Below are 21,637 nucleotides of genomic sequence, written 5' to 3'. Positions count from 1 at the left end.
ATTGTAGGCCTACTGTTGCCTATTATCTATTATAAACAGCCAATCTGGCTATCTTATTACTGTTTTCCCAGGAAACGCATCTTTACTAACATTAGCCCACCTTAACCCTCCCGTTGTCCTAGGGTCAAAATTACCCGCCACTGTGTTGAACCAACTTTATTTAATTTTTATATTTTTTGGATCATTTGTGAGAAGGAGGCAGTGATACTTTCTTTAAAGTCTCACTGCCTCCTTCTCACAAATGATCCCAAAAATATTAAAATTAAATAAAGTTGGTTCAACACAGTGGCGGGTCATTTTGACCCTAGGACAACGGGAGGGTTAAAGGCCTAATCATAAAGTTACTTCTTATTATGCTTTTTGGAAATTAACCCGGAAGTATATTCACTGTAGAAGGCCCGTTATTGTAAATTCACCTGAAACTACTCCAACCAACCAACAGGGGTCACTCAAGAAGTGAGAATGAAACGTTACAATTGAAGTCACTATAGACGTCTGTCCTACTGACTGACTTACTGGTGGTATGCCTACACCTCTGGGGAGGAAAGACTATAGCCCTTTTACAGTCATATTTCTATATTTAGTTGGACAATACTAGAATTGGAGAAGCACTCTGAGACCACTTGTCATTTGTGGCCACGTTTGACACAGTGGATTTGGAACTTTGTGGTGGAATAACTGTCCCCAAACTGACTTCTTTCTCATCATGATTAACAGTAAGTGTTTCATATGGTTACAGATAAGAACATTTTACATTTACATTTTAGTAATTTAGCAGACGCTCTTATCCAGAGCGACTTACAGTTAGTGAGTGCATACATTATTTTTTTTATACTGGCCCCCCGTGGGAAATCGAACCCACGGGGGGCCAGTTTGAAGAACCTTTTGTATGTCATGTTCCTTTCACCAGAACCATGAAGACAATCCTTTTACTTTCAATTGGTAAATTCCTCAAACCACTGAACCAGAGATAAACGTTACAGCAAGAAGGTAAACAATACTGACTAACCAGATGTTCTGATTTGCTGCTGCACACTGTCCAATCAGCTTATTACCTGTAGTGGGAGGGGCACCTGTCTGGCAGAGTGACAGGTGGGAGGGGCGGGAGAGGAGGAGTGGAGAGGGTGCTAACAGTCCCCAGGTAGGCTACAGGTATAGCTGCCTCCAGCCCCAGTCTTCCTCCCTACTCTTAGCAGAGGTGGAGGCAGAGGAAACCAAGACAGGTGTCATGTGTGGAGGCTACAGGCCAATGGGACGGATGATAATATGAACTGGGCTGTACTCATTCAGGTCAGTCAACCATTAGAGAATTTCCTTATCACTTAATTAATTAATCACTACAGGGCAATTTATCTGTCATATCATATGTCATATGTCATATCATATTTTGTATCTATGTAATTGTCTATGCTAATTACTGTAACCTAATAAATATTAGTTCACCAAAAGGTCAGTGAACCACTATAGGTCAGTATGAGGGCTGTATCTTTGACTACATCTTCTCATTCATGCATTGACACAGACGGATTAATGATTTTCTCTGGAAGCTAATAAAAGGCAATATGACAGTGTTATCTTTGACTACAATCATTCGCCGGCTGCTTATTTAGTTACTCTGGCAGCATAGTAGTATTGTTGATCATTACTTGATCATACGACAGGGAGCTAGTGAATGGGTAATAGGTCATGGGTAATGGGATATCGTCGAGGAAAAGTCACAAAGTCCTTGAGTTAATGGGTTATTGTTGTGACTGGGAGCCCATGAAAAAGAAGACCTTCTGTACACTCCTTGGCTGTTTTAAGAATAATGCTTGATGATCGCTATTATTCACTATTAATATGGAACATCATTTTACATTTTAGTCATTTAGCAGACGCTCTTATCCAGAGCGACTTACAGTTAGTGAATACATATTTTTTATTTTTATACTGGCCCCCTGTGGGAAACGAACCCACAACCCTGGCGTTGCAAACGCCATGCTCTATCAACTGAGCTACATCCCTGCCGGCCATTCCCTCCCCTACCCTGGACGACGCTGGGCCAATTGTGCGCCGCCAATGAGTCTCCCGGTCGCGGCCGGCTGCGACAGAGCCTGGATGCGAACCAGGATCTCTAGTGGCACAGTTAGCACTGCGATGCAGTGCCTTAGACCACTGCGCCACTCAGGAGACTCGTCATGTAACTATGTAAATTGTCATGTTAATATGTACATTGTCATGTAAATTATGTGCATATGTTTTGTTAAGTGCTTTTTGATAATGATTATTTATAATTCCACAAGCATGTTTTGTCATTAGTCATGGTGCAGTAGGTTTGAATAGTAAGTGAATGAGGGGGTGAGATGCATCAGATTATATTGCAGTACTGCTGCACACACAGGATGCGTCCCCAATGCCACCCTATTCCCTAAATAGTGTACAATAAAATTTTTACGCTATTGGCCCTGGTCAAAAGAAGTGCACTAGATAGGGAATAAGGTGCCCTTTAGGATGCAGACAGTCCCTTCTTTTACAGTAGGCACTGAGGTAGAAATGCCACTGTTAATAATAGATCATTAAAGGAAGGAAGATGTTTCCATCCTAGCCTACTTCATGGAGAACTTCCAAGGATGATCATTTCCTCATATGAATGTTTTTCCTCCTCACAACAATGTTCTCCAGTGTTTTTAAGTTCCTTATTCAGGGTTCGTCTTTAGAACGTGGTCCATATCAGTGCTTTACTTCACACCAATGCCCTCTAGTCCAAGTCCTACGTTTTCTCTTCTATGTTCTCCTTTAGAACGTACTGGTCATGGTCCATCTCAGGCAGATCCTGTGCTACGGTTCCGTTCGGATCTCAGTTCCAGAGGAGCAGGAGGCTGGGGTCTGGGTCGGGTCCATCGGGTCCACGTCCCCCCCCCCCTACCAGCTCCTGACCCAGGTCTACCTCAGGGTGGACCAGGGGACAGGGGATGTCTACACGACCGACCACAGGTGGTTATTTATTGAAACTCATTCTAGATGATGTGATAGCCTTCAGGCCTTTTGACTGTTTCTTTACCTAACTGGATGGATTTTTGCACTTCTTTGATGTTTATTGTTGCTGTATGTTTTTTATGTATACCTTCTGCTGATAAAGAAACTTCCTCTTGACTAGTAGCAAAGTAATACACTACATGGCCAAAAGTATTTGGACACCTGCTCGTCGAACAAAATCATGGGCATTAATATGGAGTTGGTCCCCCTTTGCTGCTATAACAGCCTCCACTCATCTGGGAAGGCTTTCCACTAGATGTTGGAACATTGCTACAGGACTTGCATCCATTCAGCCACAAGAGCAATGGTGAGGTCGGGCACTGATGTTGGCCGATTAGGCCTGGCTCGCAGTCGGCATTCCAATTCATCCCAAAGGTGTTCGATGGGGTTGAGGTCAGGGCTCTGTGCAGGCCAGTCAAGTTCTTCCACACCGATCTCGACAAACCATTTCTGTATGGACCTCGCTTTGTGCACAGGGGCATTGTCATGCTGACGTTGGTTCCAGAGGCAGTTTGGAACTAGGTAGTAAGTGTTGCAACCGAGGACAGATTATTTTTACACGCTAAGCGCTTCAGCACTCTGCGGTCCCGTTCTGTGAGCTTGTGTGGCCTACCACTTTGTGGCTGAGTTGTAGTTGCTCCTAGACGTTTCCACTTCACAATAACAGCACCTCCAGTTGACCGGGGCAGCTCTAGCAGGGCAGAAATGTGACGAACTGACTTGTTGGAAAGGTGGCATCCTATGACGGTGCAACGTCGAAAGTCACTGAGCTCTTAAGTATGGGCCATTCTACTGCCAATGTTTGTCCATGGAGATTGCATGGCTATCTGTCAGCAACAGGTGTGGCTGAAATAGCCAAATCCACTAATTTGAAGGGGTGTCCACATACTTTCGTACATACTGTATAGTGTATGTTGTAACAGTAATATATCCATCTATCTATTGCAGGATGGACCGAGAGGTCTTGTGTCCTGACCAACCCCAGGCTGGGGAGTGTATCGTCCCACACGACGCCATTGTGGGCCCTGAGGCAGAGCTGGTGAAGTTCATGGTGGTTGTAGAGGACATCAATGACCACACTCCTCACTTTGACAACACTGAGATCCACCTGAGTGTCTCTGAGGATGTGGCTGTGGGGACCAGTTTCTTATTGGACGACCGGGCAGAGGACAGAGACATTGGACGTAACGGACAGCTGCAGTACCACCTAGAGGGAGCCGGTGGGTTTTTCAGTGTGACAGTAGAAGAAGAAGAAGAAGCGGCCATTTTGTTTTTGGTTGTGCGACAAGGACTAGACCGCGAGAAGCAGGATCTTCATGAGATGACTCTAGTGGCCACAGACTGTAGCTTTACTCCACTAAGCGCCACAGCAACTTTATTCATAAAAGTGACTGACGTGAACGATAACTGCCCAAAGTTTACACTGGACAGCCCCCAGAAGGTGGTTATTACAGTGGACACACCCAGAGACACAGCAGTAGCCAGGGTCAGAGCCACAGACCTAGACCTGGGCCCCAACGCTGCTATAACCTACTCCCTCAGCCCCAAGATCTCAGAACGGGCCAGGGAACTCTTCAGTCTGGACAGTCACACTGGCCTGATCAGCCTGAGAGGAGACCTCAGAGACCGCCACAGTGACAGTGTTAGTGTTAGTGACAGGGGAGAGGAGGTGGTGTTGAAAGTGTTAGCCAGCGGCCCCCACTGCCCCCCTGCAGACACTCAGGTAACCGTATCCCTGCTCCCCGCGCCATACCAGGAGAATGGCATAAAGATCAGGTTCATAGCAGAGCATCAAAACCAGACAATAGTGTTACAGGAAAATCAGCCCCCCACTGTCTTGGCTTTGCTAGAGCTGCCGGGGAACACTAGTAGTGTTAGAGGCTCATCGTCTCTCTCAATTGAAGGAGAGGTGCCGTTTTCTTTGAGCCTGCAGAACGGCAAATATCTCCTGTCGACATCAAAGCCCTTAGACTACGAGATGAAGAGTGAATATCATGTTTCTGTAGTGATGCGTGGTGGTGTCGGGGAGACTGCAGCTCAGGGCTTCCCTAGGAGAGTGATCCGGGTGAGGGTGGTGGATGTGAATGATAATGCTCCACAGTTTCTCCAGAGTCACTATCTGATAGACATAGAGGAGAATAACCCTGCTGGGGCGTTTCTGCTTAAAGTCAGGGCGCAGGATGCAGACAGCAGTCAGAACGGGCAGGTCACCTACAAACTGGGCCGACCATCACACACAGCGGCAGTGGCAGCGGCAGCCATTTTTAGAATCGACCAGAACACAGGTCAGCTGACAGTTTCTGTACCCCTGGACAGGGAACAACAGGACGTTCACAGACTGACAGTTGTAGCCAGAGATAATGGCGTTCCTCCATTAGAGTCCTCTGCGACGGTGACGATCACCGTCCTGGACCAGAATGATAACGCTCCTGTCTTCCTCACCCCTCACTTCATCTTTTTCATCCCTGAGAATATACCTCCCCTGGCCCAGGTGGGGAAGGTGGGGGTGTCGGACTTGGACGCAGGGCTTAACGGAGAGGTGGAGGTGAGGGTGGTGAACAGCAGTGTCGGCCCCTTCGTCATAGACAACGCCCAGGGGATGCTGCGCTGCATGGCCGACGTCGACCGCGAGAAACAGGACCGCTACGAGTTAGATCTCCTTGCCACCGACAACGGACGCCCGTCACCTCTGACCTCCGTCGCCAGGGTAACCGTGTTCATCGAGGATGTCAACGACAACCAGCCCCAGGTCATCCTACCCAGCAGCAACCTGTCGTGTCTCACCATCTCCACGGGGACCACCACGGGCACCATGGTAACCAAGATCTACGCCATCGACAAGGACTCAGGGTTAAACTCTGAGATCACATACACCATTGCAGCTCGGGAACCACCGGGCACCTATCCATCATCCCATCAGCACGGTGACAGCAGCAGCAGTCCCTTCCAGCTGGGCGCTCGGTCCGGTAACGTGACCTTAGCCCAGAGACTCATGGGTAAGGACCTGGGGATGCACCACCTGTTCATCGTGGTGACTGACGGTGGGAAACCAGTTCCCCTCCACACCACCATCTGGGTCAACCTGCTGGTCAACGACACCTTGGAACCATGCCACCTGGACATCATGCCAAGATCCCTGCCCTATAGACCGGCACAGACGCCCCCCGAAACACCCTCTGAGATGCCCGTCTGCGACAGACATGCTCAGTTGATCCTGCTGCTAGGCCTGGGCATGATGGTGGCCTCGCTCTGTCTGTTTCTGGTGACAGTTGTTTTATACATGAAACAGAGGAAGAGATCTAGAGGAGAACGGCAGCAGAGGAGGCAGGTAAAGGAGAATCAGATTCCTCTACGCATTCAGGAGAGATATTCTTCAGGAGAAGCGTTATAATGAGAGAGAGGCAGTGCTTGTTCTGACTGGACTCTGTATTATGTATATAGTTGACGTTTCCTGTATACCATGTAAAAAGTCTGAAATCAATTCTACAATTAAATACATTTTCACTGTTTTCACACAAAGGAGTCTCTCTCTCTCTTTCAATATTCTAAATTGAAACGCACTGGTTAAATGTCTGATACAATCCAATATAAATTTGATCAAGCTAACGAATAAAATAAAAGAAAGAAAGAAGCTAGCTTTAAAGTGAGGTGAAGATTTAAGGAACATCATTTATAACAAATGAAAGGAACATTTCTTCATTTGCCGTGAGGTTTATATTTCATTTTCTTTAGCTAATTGTAGTCTAGTATTGGTTAGTAGAGGCTAACCCAGAGTAATACATCCTACAGCAAACAAAGAGAAGACTATGACTTTTCTTGTGTCCCAAACAGCACCCTATTCCCGACATTGGTAGGGCCCTGGTCAAAAGTAGTGCACTATATAGGGAATAGGGTGACATTTGGGACAAAGACTTAATCTAATCAAAATGTGAGTGAGAAGGAAATCTGAGATATTCAAGGAAATTATTAACTTGAGATATGTGACCTGTCAACTAAGGCAGACATCGATGTTAAATAAGGGATACACATTCTAAACTCGTCTTGTACGAAAGAGTGAGAAGAAGAAAACAAAGTGAAAGTGGTTTTAATCACAAGATCGTTATGTTCTGTTTCCATTATCTTTAGCCTAATCCCTGGTCAGATCGTTATGTTCTGTTTCCATTATCTTTAGCCTAATCCCTGGTCAGATCGTTATGTTCTGTTTCCATTATCTTTAGCCTAATCCCTGTTCAGATCGTTATGTTCTGTTTCCATTATCTTTAGCCTAATCCCTGTTCAGATCGTTATGTTCTGTTTCCATTATCTTTAGCCTAATCCCTGGTCAGATCGTTATGTTCTGTTTCCATTACTTTAGCCTAATCCCTGTTCAGATCGTTATGTTCTGTTTCCATTATCTTTAGCCTAATCCCTGTTCAGATCGTTATGTTCTGTTTCCATTATCTTTATCCTAATCCCTGTTCAGATCGTTATGTTCTGTTTCCATTATCTTTAGCCTAATCCCTGGTCAGATCTTTATGTTCTGTTTCCATTATCTTTAGCCTAATCCCTGTTCAGATCGTTATGTTCTGTTTCCATTATCTTTAGCCTAATCCCTGGTCAGATCTTTATGTTCTGTTTCCATTAACTTTAGCCTAATCCCTGTTCAGATCATTATGTTCTGTTTCCATTATCTTTAGCCTAATCCCTGGTCAGATCTTTATGTTCTGTTTCCATTATCTTTAGCCTAATCCCTGGTCAGATCGTTATGTTCTGTTTCCATTATCTTTAGCCTAATCCCTGTTCAGATCTTTATGTTCTGTTTCCATTATCTTTAGCCTAATCCCTGTTCAGATCGTTATGTTCTGTTTCCATTATCTTTAGCCTAATCCCTGTTCAGATCTTGATGTTCTGTTTCCATTATCTTTAGCCTAATCCCTGTTCAGATCTTTATGTTCTGTTTCCATTATCTTTAGCCTAATCCCTGTTCAGATCTTTATGTTCTGTTTCCATTATCTTTAGCCTAATCCCTAGTCAGATCGTTATGTTCTGTTTCCATTATCTTTATCCTAATCCCTGTTCAGATCGTTATGTTCTGTTTCCATTATCTTTAGCCTAATCCCTGGTCAGATCGTTATGTTCTGTTTCCATTATCTTTAGCCTAATCCCTGTTCAGATCGTTATGTTCTGTTTCCATTATCTTTAGCCTAATCCCTGTTCAGATCTTTATGTTCTGTTTCCATTATCTTTAGCCTAATCCCTGTTCAGATCTTTATGTTCTGTTTCCATTATCTTTAGCCTAATCCCTGGTCAGATCGTTATGTTCTGTTTCCATTATCTTTAGCCTAATCCCTGGTCAGATCGTTATGTTCTGTTTCCATTATCTTTAGCCTAATCCCTGTTCAGATCGTTATGTTCTGTTTCCATTATCTTTAGCCTAATCCCTGTTCAGATTGTTATGTTCTGTTTCCATTATCTTTAGCCTAATCCCTGGTCAGATCGTTATGTTCTGTTTCCATTATCTTTAGCCTAATCCCTGTTCAGATCGTTATGTTCTGTTTCCATTATCTTTAGCCTAATCCCTGTCCAGATCGTTATGTTCTGTTTCCATTATCTTTAGCCTAATCCCTGTTCAGATCGTTATGTTCTGTTTCCATTATCTTTAGCCCAATCTCTGGAGTAAGACTTTTAAGCAGGTCAACATTCACAAGGCCGCAGGGCCAGACGGATTACCAGGACGTGTACTCCAAGCATGCGCTGACCAACTGGCAAGTGTCTTCACTGATATTTTCAACATGTCCCTGACTGAGTCTGTAATACCAACATGTTTCAAGCAGACCACCATAGTCCCTGTGCCCAAGAACACTAAAATAACTTGCCTGAATGACTATCGACCCGTAGCACTCACGTCTGTAGTCATGAAGTGCTTTGAAAGGCTGGTCATGGCTCACATCAACACCATTATCCCAGAAACCCTAGACCCACTCCAATTTGCATACCGCCCCAACAGATCCACAGATGATGCAATCTCTATTGCACTCCACACTGCCCTTTCCCACCTGGACAAGAGGAACACCTACGTGAGAATGTGATTCATTGACTACAGCTCAGCGTTCAACACCATAGTGCCCTCAAAGCTCATCACTAAGCTAAGGACCCTGGGACTAAACACCTCCCTCTGCAACTGGATCCTGGACTTCCTGACGGGCTGCCTCCAGGTGGTAAGGGTAGGTAACAACACATCTGTCACGCTGATCCTCAACACGGGGGCCCCTCAGGGGTGCGTGCTCAGTCCCCTCCTGTACTCCCTGTTCACCCATGACTGCATGGCCAGGCATGACTCCAACACCATCATTAAGTTTGCCGACAACACAACAGTGTTAAGCCTCATCACTGACAACGATGAGACAGTCTATAGGGAGGAGGTCAGAAACAACCTCTCCCTCAATGTGATCAAGACAAAGGAGATGATTGTGGACTACAGGAAAAAAAGAGGACTGAGCACGCCCCCATTCTCATCGACGGGGCTGTAGTGGAGCGGGTCGAGAGTTTCAAGTTCCTTGGTGTCCACATCACCAACAAACTAACATGGTCCAAACACACCAAGACAGTCGTGAAAGAGGGCACGACAAACCCTATTCCCCCTCAGGAGACTGAAAAGATTTGGCATGGGTCCTCAGATCCTCAAAACGTTATACAGCTGCACCATTGAGAGCATCCTGACTGGTTGCATCACCGCCTGGTATGGCAACTGCTCGGCCTCCGACCGCAAGACACTATTTGCATTGCGAATGCCTAACAAGACACAACATACTTTGATCCAGTGTTTTCAAAGCTGGGAGACAGCTACATATCAAAATAGAAAACTAAACCCTCCATTTCTGTTTGTGTTTGCACAAGCTGTTTTTTCTGTGAGGGATAAAACAACCAAAAGAAAACATGAAAATGACTTGTGTCCCTAAGTAGACAGTAGGTCAACTGAATAGTCACTCACTGTAAACCTAAAGGAGCTATAAGACCATTCACAGTCTGTGTGGGGTATCAGGTGTTAGGCTACTGTACCCTAGTCCCTTAATGATGACAGTCTGTGTGGGGTATCAGGTGTTAGGCTACTGTACCCTAGTCCCTTAATGATGACAGTCTGTGTGGGGTATCAGGTGTTAGGCTACTGTACCCTAGTCCCTTAATGATGACAGTCTGTGTGGGGTATCAGGTGTTAGGCTACTGTACCCTAGTCCCTTAATGATGACAGTCTGTGTGGGGTATCAGGTGTTAGGCTACTGTACACTAGTCCCTTAATGATGACAGTCTGTGTGGGGTATCAGGTGTTAGGCTACTGTACACTAGTCCCTTAATGATGACAGTCTGTGTGGGGTATCAGGTGTTAGGCTACTGTACCCTAGTCCCTTAATGATGACAGTCTGTGTGGGGTATCAGGTGTTAGGCTACTGTACCCTAGTCCCTTAATGATGACAGTCTGTGTGGGGTATCAGGTGTTAGGCTACTGTACCCTAGTCCCTTAATGATGACAGTCTGTGTGGGGTATCAGGTGTTAGGCTACTGTACACTAGTCCCTTAATGATGACAGTCTGTGTGGGGTATCAGGTGTTAGGCTACTGTACCCTAGTCCCTTAATGATGACAGTCTGTGTGGGGTATCAGGTGTTAGGCTACTGTACACTAGTCCCTTAATGATGACAGTCTGTGTGGGGTATCAGGTGTTAGGCTACTGTACACTAGTCCCTTAATGATGACAGTCTGTGTGGGGTATCAGGTGTTAGGCTACTGTACCCTAGTTCCTTAATGATGACAGTCTGTGTGGGGTATCAGGTGTTAGGCTACTGTACACTAGTCCCTTAATGATGACAGTCTGTGTGGGGATATCAGGTGTTAGGCTACTGTACCCTAGTCCCTTAATGATGACAGTCTGTGTGGGGTATCAGGTGTTAGGCTACTGTACCCTAGTCCCTTAATGATGACAGTCTGTGTGGGGTATCAGGTGTTAGGCTACTGTACCCTAGTCCCTTAATGATGACAGTCTGTGTGGGGTATCAGGTGTTAGGCTACTGTACCCTAGTCCCTTAATGATGACAGTGAGGAGAGAAACACAGAGCAGCTCTTGGCCTGAAGACTGAGATCTGTTTCATACAGACCTGGGTTCAAACAGTATTTGAAATCTTTCAAATACTTTATCTTTGCTTGATTGAGCTTGCCTGCCGCAACGGAACCAATAGAAAAGTACCTTAAATATGCAAACCCTGCCTAACTGGCACTCCAGGGAGCCTCAAGCAAATGCGCAAAGATTTTTTATGATTTCAAATACTCTTTGAACCCAGGTCTGGTCTAAACTGAGGTAACAGCCCAGGTTAAGTTGATTGGAGCTTTCTCCGATTTCCCACTCTGACTGATGGCTGCTCTCAGGTATTTAGACACACAAAAGGGTTTAATGTTCCTCTTGAGGGGAGGTGATGAAAGTTCCACCAAGGATCTGCTTAGAGGAGGGCAGGAGGCAGTGGGGCAGGTAGGGAGGGAGGGGGATGTGGTGAGGCATGGGGAAGGCAGGGGAGACAGGTGGGAGATGGTGGGGGGAGGGTGGGTGGCGGTGGAAGAGGTAAGGTTGCAGTGGGGGAGGTAGGGGAGACGCTGGGTCAAGGGAGGACAGAGGAGGCAGGGGGGCGGAGTGAGGGGTTGTAAGTTACATATGGACAGACAGGTGTGAGGCTGGGGGGGGGGGCAAATGGGGGGGGGGAGGGGTTGTATGGATCAACAGACAGGTGTGAGGCTGGGGGGCAGATGGGGGAGGGTGAGGGGTTGTATGGATCAACAGACAGGTGTGAGGCTGGGGGGGGCAGATGGAGGAGGGTGAGGGGTTGTATGGATCAATAGACAGGTGTGAGGCTGGGGGGGGCAGATGTGGGAGGGTGAGGGGTTGTATGGATCAATAGACAGGTGTGAGGCTGGGGGCAGATGGGGGAGGGTGAGGGGTTGTATGGATCAACAGACAGGTGTGAGGCTGGGGGGGGCAGATGGAGGAGGGTGAGGGGTTGTATGGATCAATAGACAGGTGTGAGGCTGGGGGGGGCAGATGGAGGAGGGTGAGGGGTTGTATGGATCAACAGACAGGTGTGAGGCTGGGGGGGGGCTGATGGAGGAGGGTGAGGGGTTGTATGGATCAATAGACAGGTGAGATACCGCAGCAGCAGCAAGGAACACCACCATCTCAAGTCACGGAGCGAGCCCTCTCTCCATCACCCGATATCTGTCATTCTCACTCCTCTAGTGTAGTGTTAGATCACATTTCACCCAGCCAGGACAGAATACACTGTACTGTACTTCTAAAAGGAGTAGACTACTTCTCCTGCTGTTGTCAGGAGCCTTGTTCAGAAGGGTGCAAGGTTACAGAACACACAGTTAGAAGAGTATTCTGTAGAACAGATGTTATAGAATAGAGTCCATACATCTTGTTGTCAAAGGCCTTGTTCAGGACAACGTTACGGAAGAGACCCCTGACATGTTGACTGTTGTGTAGAGCAGATGGGGTTATGGAATAGGGTGTCGTGTCAGCTCTCCTCGTGACGTCTTTAAGACGTTCTGACCGTTTCACCTTACTGAAATGAATACACCCCAGGTGAGGAATGTGATATGATACCTGACACGGTTCTTATCGTCAGGTACTACGGCCCTCATTCCTTAGTGTCTGGTCTATCTGCAGATTGTTGTTCATAGGGAGGGAAAACATCAAGCAAGTCTTAACCTGCATGTCACAAAGTTAAGAAGGATCAACATGAAAAAGACATCAGGCTGTAACATTAAGCACAACAAGATGAAATAGAATACAGAGACCACAAATCAAAGTTTACTACATCCAGTATTGAAAAAACACAACAACTGTCGGAGAATCAGTTCCTGTTCAGTCAGTTTTCTAAGCTCCTTCACATGTTGAGACAGTAGACATAAAAGGAAATGAAAGTGTTTGGTTGAGAGAATTCCCCATATCACATAATCTTTCCAACGAAGTTGAAACCTGACACCGTAGTCGTTGAAATAATTATTCAAGCCTTTGGAGTTTGGCACCTTGTGTAATTCCACCTGTCATCATGCTCGGTTTGAAGTGTGTATGGGTGGGAGAGTGTGTGTGGGTAGATGAGTGTGTGTGTATGTGTGCGTGTGCGTGTGCGTATGTGTGTGTGTGTGTGTGTGTGTGTAGTGTACAACCTCAAAGATAGACATCTAGGTAGAGACACTATAAATCACCTACTAGTTACCTCTATTCTGTTTATATCCTTACTACTCATTAGTGTGTGACTTGGTCTACACAGCAGTCAACTGAGCTTTGAAAAAGCCTCACAGAGGCCTCAAACAGAATCCACAGTTCAATGGAATGTGGGTAAGAGAGGAGTGGTTCTATTCTTTTCTAGAACCCTGTGAGTCATCTTCAGGTATTCCATGGTAGAAGACAATCTCTTCAACCTATAGTCTACCGCAACGATTCTCAACTTGTGGGTCTGAGTAAAACATTTAATAAATAGAATACTCCGGTCTGAACTTAAATGACTTAAAGCAGGTAGAAAGTGTGTAGAAATTATAATTAACTATTTTTTTATATATATATACAGTGAGGGGAAAAGTATTTGATCCCCTGCTGATTTTGTACGTTTGCCCACTGACAAAGAAATGATCAGTCTATAATTTTAATGGTAGGTTTATTTGAACAGTGAGAGACAGAATAACTTTTTAAAAAATCCAGAAAAATGCATGTCAAAAATGTTATGAATTGATTTGCATTTTAATGAGGGAAATAAGTATTTCATTAAGGTTTTGAGGCTGACGTTTGGCAACTCGAACCTTCAGCTCCCTCCACAGATTTTCTATGGGATTAAGGTCTGGAGACTGGCTAGGCCATTCCAGGACCTTAATTTGCTTCTTCTTGAGCCACTCCTTTGTTGCCTTGGCCGTGTGTTTTGGGTCATTGTCATGCTGGAATACCCATTCACGACCCATTTTCAATGCCCTGGCTGAGGGAAGGAGGTTCTCACCCAAGATTTGACGGTACATGGCCCCGTCCATCGTCCCTTTAATGTGGTGAAGTTGTCCTGTCCCCTTAGCAGAAAAACACCCCCAAAGCATAATGTTTCCACCTCCATGTTTGACGGTGGGGAAGGGGTGTTCTTGGGGTCATAGGCAGCATTCCTCCTCCTCCAAACACGGCGAGTTGAGTTGATGGCAAAGAGCTCGATTTTGGTCTCATCTGACCACAACACTTTCACCCAGTTCTCCTCTGAATCATTCAGATGTTCATTGGCAAACTTCAGACGGCCCTGTATATGTGCTTTCTTGAGCAGGGGGACCTTGCGGGCGCTGCAGGATTTCAGTCCTTCACGGCGTAGTGTGTTACCAACTGTTTTCTTGGTGACTATGGTCCCAGCTGCCTTGAGATCATTGACAAGATCCTCCCGTGTAGTTCTGGGCTGATTCCTCACCGTTCTCATGATCATTGCAACTCCACGAGGTGAGATCTTGCATGGAGCCCCAGGCAGAGGGAGATTGACAGTTATTTTGTGTTTCTTCCATTTGTGAATAACCGGACCAACTGTTGTCACCTTCTCACCAAGTTGCTTGGCGATGGTCTTGTAGCCCATTCCACCCTTGTGTAGGTCTACAATCTTGTCCCTGACATCCTTGGAGAGCTCTTTGGTCTTGGCCATGGTGGAGAGTTTGGAATCTGATTGATTGATTGCTTCTGTGGGCAGGTGTCTTTTATACAGGTAACAAACTGAGATTAGGAGCACTCCCTTTAAGAGTGTGCTCCTAATCTCAGCTCGTTACCTGTATAAAAGACACCTGTGAGCCAGAAATCTTTCTGATTGAGAGGGGGTCAAATACTTATTTCCCTCATTAAAATTAAAATCAATTTATAAAAATGTTTCCATCTCTGGAAATCTCTGGAAATAAATTCATAAATCCCAGTATTTTCAATATAGGGCTATTAGAAGTGCTATTTTGGTTGGTTTTGTGGTCTCAAACCAGAGTTTTTTAACATTCTTCATCAAGAATATGGGCAAAATGTAATTATTGACAATGAAAGAGGTGGGAATGTTGTTCCCTTGTCATATAATTGCTAAATGTACTACATTAAAAATAGTTTTCCAGATTGTATTTTGGTGATAATTTTTTCGCTAACCAAATATTGAGACAACCTGGTTCAATTTGAGTCCCAAGGCAAAACCAGTTGAGAACCACTGGTCTACCAGAAGTCTATTCCTATTCACAGGAGGAGCTTTGGTCTGAGGATGTCTCAGGTAGTCACCTGACATAGAAATGACCACAGCCTTATGAATTGGGCCTTTTAAATCAAATCAAATCAAATTGTATTCGTCACATACACGTGTTTAGCAAGTGGCCAGTGATTTCAATAGGCAGCAGCAGCCTCTAATATTGTCCTTGATGATCTTTTTGGCCTTCCTGTGACATCGGGTGCTGTATGTGTCTTGGAGGGCGGGTAGTTTGCCCCCGGTAATGCGTTCGGCAGACCGCACTGCCCTCTGGAGAGCCGGGCGGTGCAGTTGCCGTACCAGGCGGTGATACAGCCCGACAGGACGCTCTCAATTGTGCATCTGTAAAAGTTTGTGAGGGTTTTAGGTGTCAAGCCAAATTTCTTCTGCCTCCTGAGGTTGAAGAGGCTCTGTTGCGCCTTCTTCAACACACTGTCTGCGTGGGTGGACCATTTCAGTTTGAAAACAACTCATTCCCTGACCGGGAATCGAACCCAGGCCGCAGCGGTGAGAGCACCGAATCCTAACCACTAGACCACCAGATGAAGTTAGAATGGATCTAGTCTCGTGGGGTCGTCCTTCCAAATCTCGTCTCGTTCACTCAGAACGTGAGAAGCCTTGGTTTCTGAGCATATTACATCTAATACTGATTAGAGCCTATGCAACCTGCTGTACATATGGAGCAAGCTCATCATGTGTAATGCTGCCACCTGGTGGCTAAGATGTGTGACGGAAATTATGTACTGTTGTTTTTATACTATTTTTGTACTATTTTTTTAATTTTAGGGGGTAGATCAGCTTTAATATTGCAGATAGATTGTAACTTCCATCAATGTAATTGTCTGCATCACTTCCAATCCCCCATATGGTTTTTTCTTCTTTTTTTTCTCGCATATATATATACACATACATACACATATATATATACACATACATACACACATATATATATATACACATACATACACATATACAGTGGGAAAAAAAGTATTTAGTCAGCCACCAATTGTGCATGTTCTCCCACTTAAAAAAGATGAGAGGCCTGTAATTTTCATCATAGGTACACGTCAACTATGACAGACAAATTGAGAAAAAAAAATCCAGAAAATCCCATTGTAGGATTTTTTATGAATTTATTTGCAAATTATGGTGGAAAATAAGTATTTGGTCACCTACAAACAAGCAAGATTTCTGGCTCTCACAGACCTGTAATTTCTTCTTTAAGAGGCTCCTCTGTCCTCCACTCGTTACCTGTATTAATGGCACCTGTTTGAACTTGTTATCAGTATAAAAGACACCTGTCCACAACCTCAAACAGTCACACTCCAAACTTCACAATGGCCAAGACCAAAGAGCTGTCAAAGGACACCAAAAACAAAATTGTAGACCTGCACCAGGCTGGGAAGACTGAATCTGCAATAGGTAAGGCAGCTTGGTTTGAAGAAATCAACTGTGGGAGCAATTATTAGGAAATGGAAGACATACAAGACCACTGATAATCTCCCTCGATCTGGGGCTCCACGCAAGATCTCACCCCGTGGGGTCAAAATGATCACAAGAACGGTGAGCAAAAATCCCAGAACCACACGGGGGGACCTAGTGAATGACCTGCAGAGAGCTGGGACCAAAGTAACAAAGCCTACCATCAGTAACACACTACGCCGCCAGGGACTCAAATCCTGCAGTGCGAGACGTGTCCCCCTGCTTAAGCCAGTACATGTCCAGGCCCGTCTGAAGTGCATTTGGATGATCCAGAAGAGGATTGGGAGAATGTCATATGGTCAGATGAAACCAAAATATAACTTTTTGGTAAAAACTCAACTCGTCATGTTTGGAGGACAAAGAATGCTGAGTTGCATCCAAAGAACACCATACCTACTGTGAAGCATGGGGTTAGAAACATCATGCTTTGGAGCTGTTTTTCTGCAAAGGGACCAGGACGACTGATCCGTGTAAAGGAAAGAATGAATGGGGCCATGTATCGTGAGATTTTGAGTGAAACTCTCCTTCCATCAGCAAGGGCATTGAAGATGAAACGTGGCTGGGTCTTTCAGCATGACAATCATACCAAACACACCGACCGGGCAACGAAGGAGTGGCTTCGTAAGAAGCATTTCAAGGTCCTGGAGTGGCCTAGCCAGTCTCCAGATCTCAACCCCATAGAAAATCTTTGGAGGGAGTTGAAAGTCTGTGTTGCCCAGCGACAGCCCCAAAACATCACTGCTCTAGAGGAGATCTGCATGGAGGAATGGGCCAAAATACCAGCAACAGTGTGTGAAAACCTTGTGAAGACGTACAGAAAACGTTTGACCTGTGTCATTGCTAACAAAGGGTATATAACAAAGTATTGAGAAACTTTTGTTATTGACCAAATACTTATTTTCCACCATCATATGCCAATAAATTCATAAAAAATCCTACAATGTGATTTTCTGGATTTTTTTTTCTCATTTTGTCTGTCATAGTTGACGTGTACCTATGATGAAAATTACAGGCCTCTCTCATCTTTTTAAGTGGGAGAACTTGCACAATTGGTGGCTGACTAAATACTTTTTTCCCCCACTGTATATATATACACATACATACATATATACACATACATACATATATACATACATATATATCCTTAAAAATATATATATATTTCCCTTTATTACTTTCCAACCCCACCATCCCTTCCCTAATTGGAGTAAACTAGTGAACAACAATGCTTAGGCCTCTACTTCATGCATATACATACTATATCAATTTTATGGACACAGTCAATAATTATATTTTGTTTGTTTTTACTCCTGAACTTCCTCCAATCATTTTCATGATTTCCATCTGGTATGCTTCTATATGCCATATCTTTCTAACTGTGCTCTTTCACAAAAGCTCACAATATATAACCTACAGTGGGGAGAACAAGTATTTGATACACTGCCGATTTTGCAGGTTTTCCTACTTACAAAGCATGTAGAGGTCTGTAATTTTTATCATAGGTACACTTCAACTGTGAGAGATGGAATCTAAAACAAAAATCCAGAAAATCACATTGTATGATTTTTAAGTAATTAATTTGCATTTTATTGCATGACATAAGTATTTGATACATCAGAAAAGCAGAACTTAATATTTGGTACAGAAACCTTTGTTTGCAATTACAGAGATCATACGTTTCCTGTAGGTCTTGACCAGGTTTGCACACACTGCAGCAGGGATTTTGGCCCACTCCTCCATACAGACCTTCTCCAGATCCTTCAGGTTTCGGGGCTGTCGCTGGGCAATACGGACTTTCAGCTCCCTCCAAAGATGTTCTATTGGGTTCAGGTCTGGAGACTGGCTAGGCCACGCCAGGACCTTGAGATGCTTCTTACGGAGCCACTCCTTAGTTGCCCTGGCTGTGTGTTTCGGGTCGTTGTCATGCTGGAAGACCCAGCCACGACCCATCTTCAATGCTCTTACTGAGGGAAGGAGGTTGTTGGCCAAGATCTCGCGATACATCCTCCCCTCAATACGGTGCAGTCGTCCTGTCCCCTTTGCAGAAAAGCATCCCCAAAGAATTATGTTTCCACCTCCATGCTTCACGGTTGGGATGGTGTTCTTGGGGTTGTACTCATCCTTCTTCTTCCTCCAAACACGGCGAGTGGAGTTTAGACCAAAAAGCTCTATTTTTGTCTCATCAGACCACATTACCTTCTCCCATTCCTCCTCTGGATCATCCAGATGGTTGCAAACTTCAGACGGGCCTGGACATGCGCTGGCTTGAGCAGGGGGACATTGTGTGTGCTGCAGGATTTTAATCTACGACGGCGTAGTGTGTTACTTATGGTTTTCTTTGAGACTGTGGTCCCAGCTCTCTTCAGGTCATTGACCAGGTCCTGCCGTGTAGTTCTGAGCTGATCCCTCACCTTCCTCATGATCATTGATGCCCCACGAGGTGAGATCTTGCATGGAGCCCCAGACCGAGGGTGATTGACCATCATCTTGAACTTCTTCCATTTTCTAATAATTGCGCCAAGAGTTGTTGCCTTCTCACCAAGCTGCTTGCCTATTGTCCTGTAGCCCATCCCAGCCTTGTGCAGGTCTACAATTTTATCCCTGATGTCCTTACACAGCTCTCTGGTCTTGGCCATTGTGGAGAGGTTGGAGTCTTGAGTGTGTGGACAGGGGTCTTTTATACAGGTAACGAGCTCAAACAGGTGCAGTTAATACAGGTAATGAGTAGAGAACAGGAGAGCTTCTTAAAGAAAAACTAACAGGTCTGTGAGAGCCGGAATTCTGACTGGTTGGTAGGTGATCAAATACTTATGTCATGCAATAAAATGCAAATTAATTACTTAAAAATCATACAATGTGATTTTCTGGATTTTCCTCTACATGCTTTGTAAGTAGGAAAACCTGCAAAATCGGCGTGTATCAAATACGTGTTCTCCCCACTGTATATACTTATTATGGACACAGCATGTCTTACACTAGGTATCTTGTTGTTATTAGTTGTTGTTATTAGTCCCATCCTTCAGCTCCATTCAACACCTCCCATCTATCTCTTAACACCATCCATATTGGATTTCTATTTGCCATATATTTTTCAACTGTCAATTCAGGTAGCATTCAAAGTCCTGCATTTTTGTTAACCATGGCAACCAGCATTGTAAATAAAGAGATGTGCAGCCTCTGTGTCTGTGGATCCTTTCCCCTTAATGTATGTTTCATGTCAGCCAGACCTGTCTTTTCAAAGAAACACTATTTATTTAAATCTCTAGTTGAATAAAATAAGGAGTCTATGACTTCAGTCCTTGTTTCATTTTCACTCATTATTATCTGGTAAATAACGGACAACCATTGATAACCAAGAAGATAATAAGGTGAGGAAACAGTCCATGATAGCCAGGCCATCTTTTCAAAGAAACATAATTTAATTATCTCTATTTGAGCAAAATAAGTAGTTTTGTCGTGATCACAAGAAAATCTGAACAATTCAGGTAAAGGGCACCACAGTCAAGCAGAAAAATCTGAATGTTCTATCATACAGTGAGAACAATTAGTTTCCCTGGCTACTTAGAAATACTATAAAAACGTAATGAATAGATGACATTCACTGCTATAAACCTGTCTCCAATATAATCGCATAGTTTACACAGACCCACCGCGGACCTTTGACAGTAAATCTCTGTGTGAAAAGGCTTCCCATGGTCTGTTTTGTCAACGAACTCAATGTACTCCAAACACTGGTGGTAACCAGATGATCCCAATAATTTACTGTATGTAGCCTAGTAAACGATGCCCCCCTCTGGTATGTTCTGTTGGGAACAGTCTGGGACTCGTTGTTGTCGTTTACCTGTTTACTACTCAAATATATTTGACATATAAAGTCAAAGACGAAATTAACTGCAAAACACTGGTCTCAAATGTACTAGGCTACACAGAACCACAGCAGACACATTGTAAATTGAAAGGCTTTCCACCATTTTAAACCGTGTCCCAGTCCAACATGCCTAGCCCTGCCCACTGGGGCGTGGCTTGTGGAGCGCTCTTTGAAATAAGCGCTCCTATCGTCAGTGTTCCACCGGATCCAGTTATCTCAACACACCGGTTTCAAACAGTTTCAAAGCAGCAGACACCAACTGTTTCAAACACAGACACTAGGGGATGCACTTGCGCTATACGTTCTCACACAGTAGCCTAATGACAGATATCTGCCAGAGTAAAATCAAGAGGAAACAGACTCTTCTTGAAAAGTTTACTGATGATGTCACAGTGTCTAACCTCTCATGAACACCCCCAGTCTCTTTTCTTCAGTCCATATGTTCCGAAGACAACTTTTACAAACTTCCATGACCCACCACCCATCATGTCATCTGATCAGTCCAGCAATCAGGGAGCTAGAAGAGACCCAAAAATGACATTTTACAAGATGTCAATAGCCTCCTGTAGGCTGTTAACCTCGTACAAACCATCCTGATCTCGCCTGCTTACATTCTGTTTCGCTAAATGTATCCTTTTAGTGTAACAGAATGTATGCTCGGGAGATCAGGATGGTTCATACAAGGCTAGTAGGCTGTGGCCGATGCCTGTTGATTCACACCGCTCAACACAATACTAGGCTATTGTTTCGTTTATCGTCCCATGAAACAGTAGGCTTACATCACTACTATACTACTGGGCCTATCAGACTAGGATACACTTGAAAACGAAAGAAAGAAAGAAAGAAAGAAAAAAAAAAAAAAAGAAAAAAGAAAGAAGAAGAAGGAAGAAGAAGAAGAAAGAAGAAAAAAGAAAGAAAGAAAGAAGAAGAAAGAAGAAAGAAAGAAAGAAAGAAAGAAAGAGAAAGAAAAAGAAGAAAGAAAGAGAACGAACATGGAACCTTTTCTGGCAAGACATCTTGGAGAT

The 21,637-nt window shown here is 44.5% G+C and overlaps 1 protein-coding gene across 1 annotated transcript; it reads left to right on the top strand.

The window, feature by feature from the left end:
• Nucleotides 1-1,199: 1,199 nt before the first annotated feature.
• Nucleotides 1,200-6,486, top strand: LOC121545732 (protocadherin-20). Its single transcript, XM_041856519.2, has 3 exons — nucleotides 1,200-1,290; nucleotides 2,780-2,973; nucleotides 3,964-6,486. Exons 1-3 carry the CDS (start codon nucleotides 1,267-1,269, stop codon nucleotides 6,404-6,406), a joined length of 2,661 nt encoding a protein of 886 aa, XP_041712453.2. The 5' UTR covers nucleotides 1,200-1,266; the 3' UTR covers nucleotides 6,407-6,486.
• The last annotated feature ends 15,151 nt before the right edge of the window (nucleotides 6,487-21,637 follow it).

The sequence above is a fragment of the Coregonus clupeaformis genome, chromosome 3, assembly GCF_020615455.1.
Source record: "Coregonus clupeaformis isolate EN_2021a chromosome 3, ASM2061545v1, whole genome shotgun sequence".
In the NCBI taxonomy this organism is placed as follows: domain Eukaryota; kingdom Metazoa; phylum Chordata; class Actinopteri; order Salmoniformes; family Salmonidae; genus Coregonus; species Coregonus clupeaformis.
This window is presented reverse-complemented; position numbering and strand designations above follow the sequence as displayed.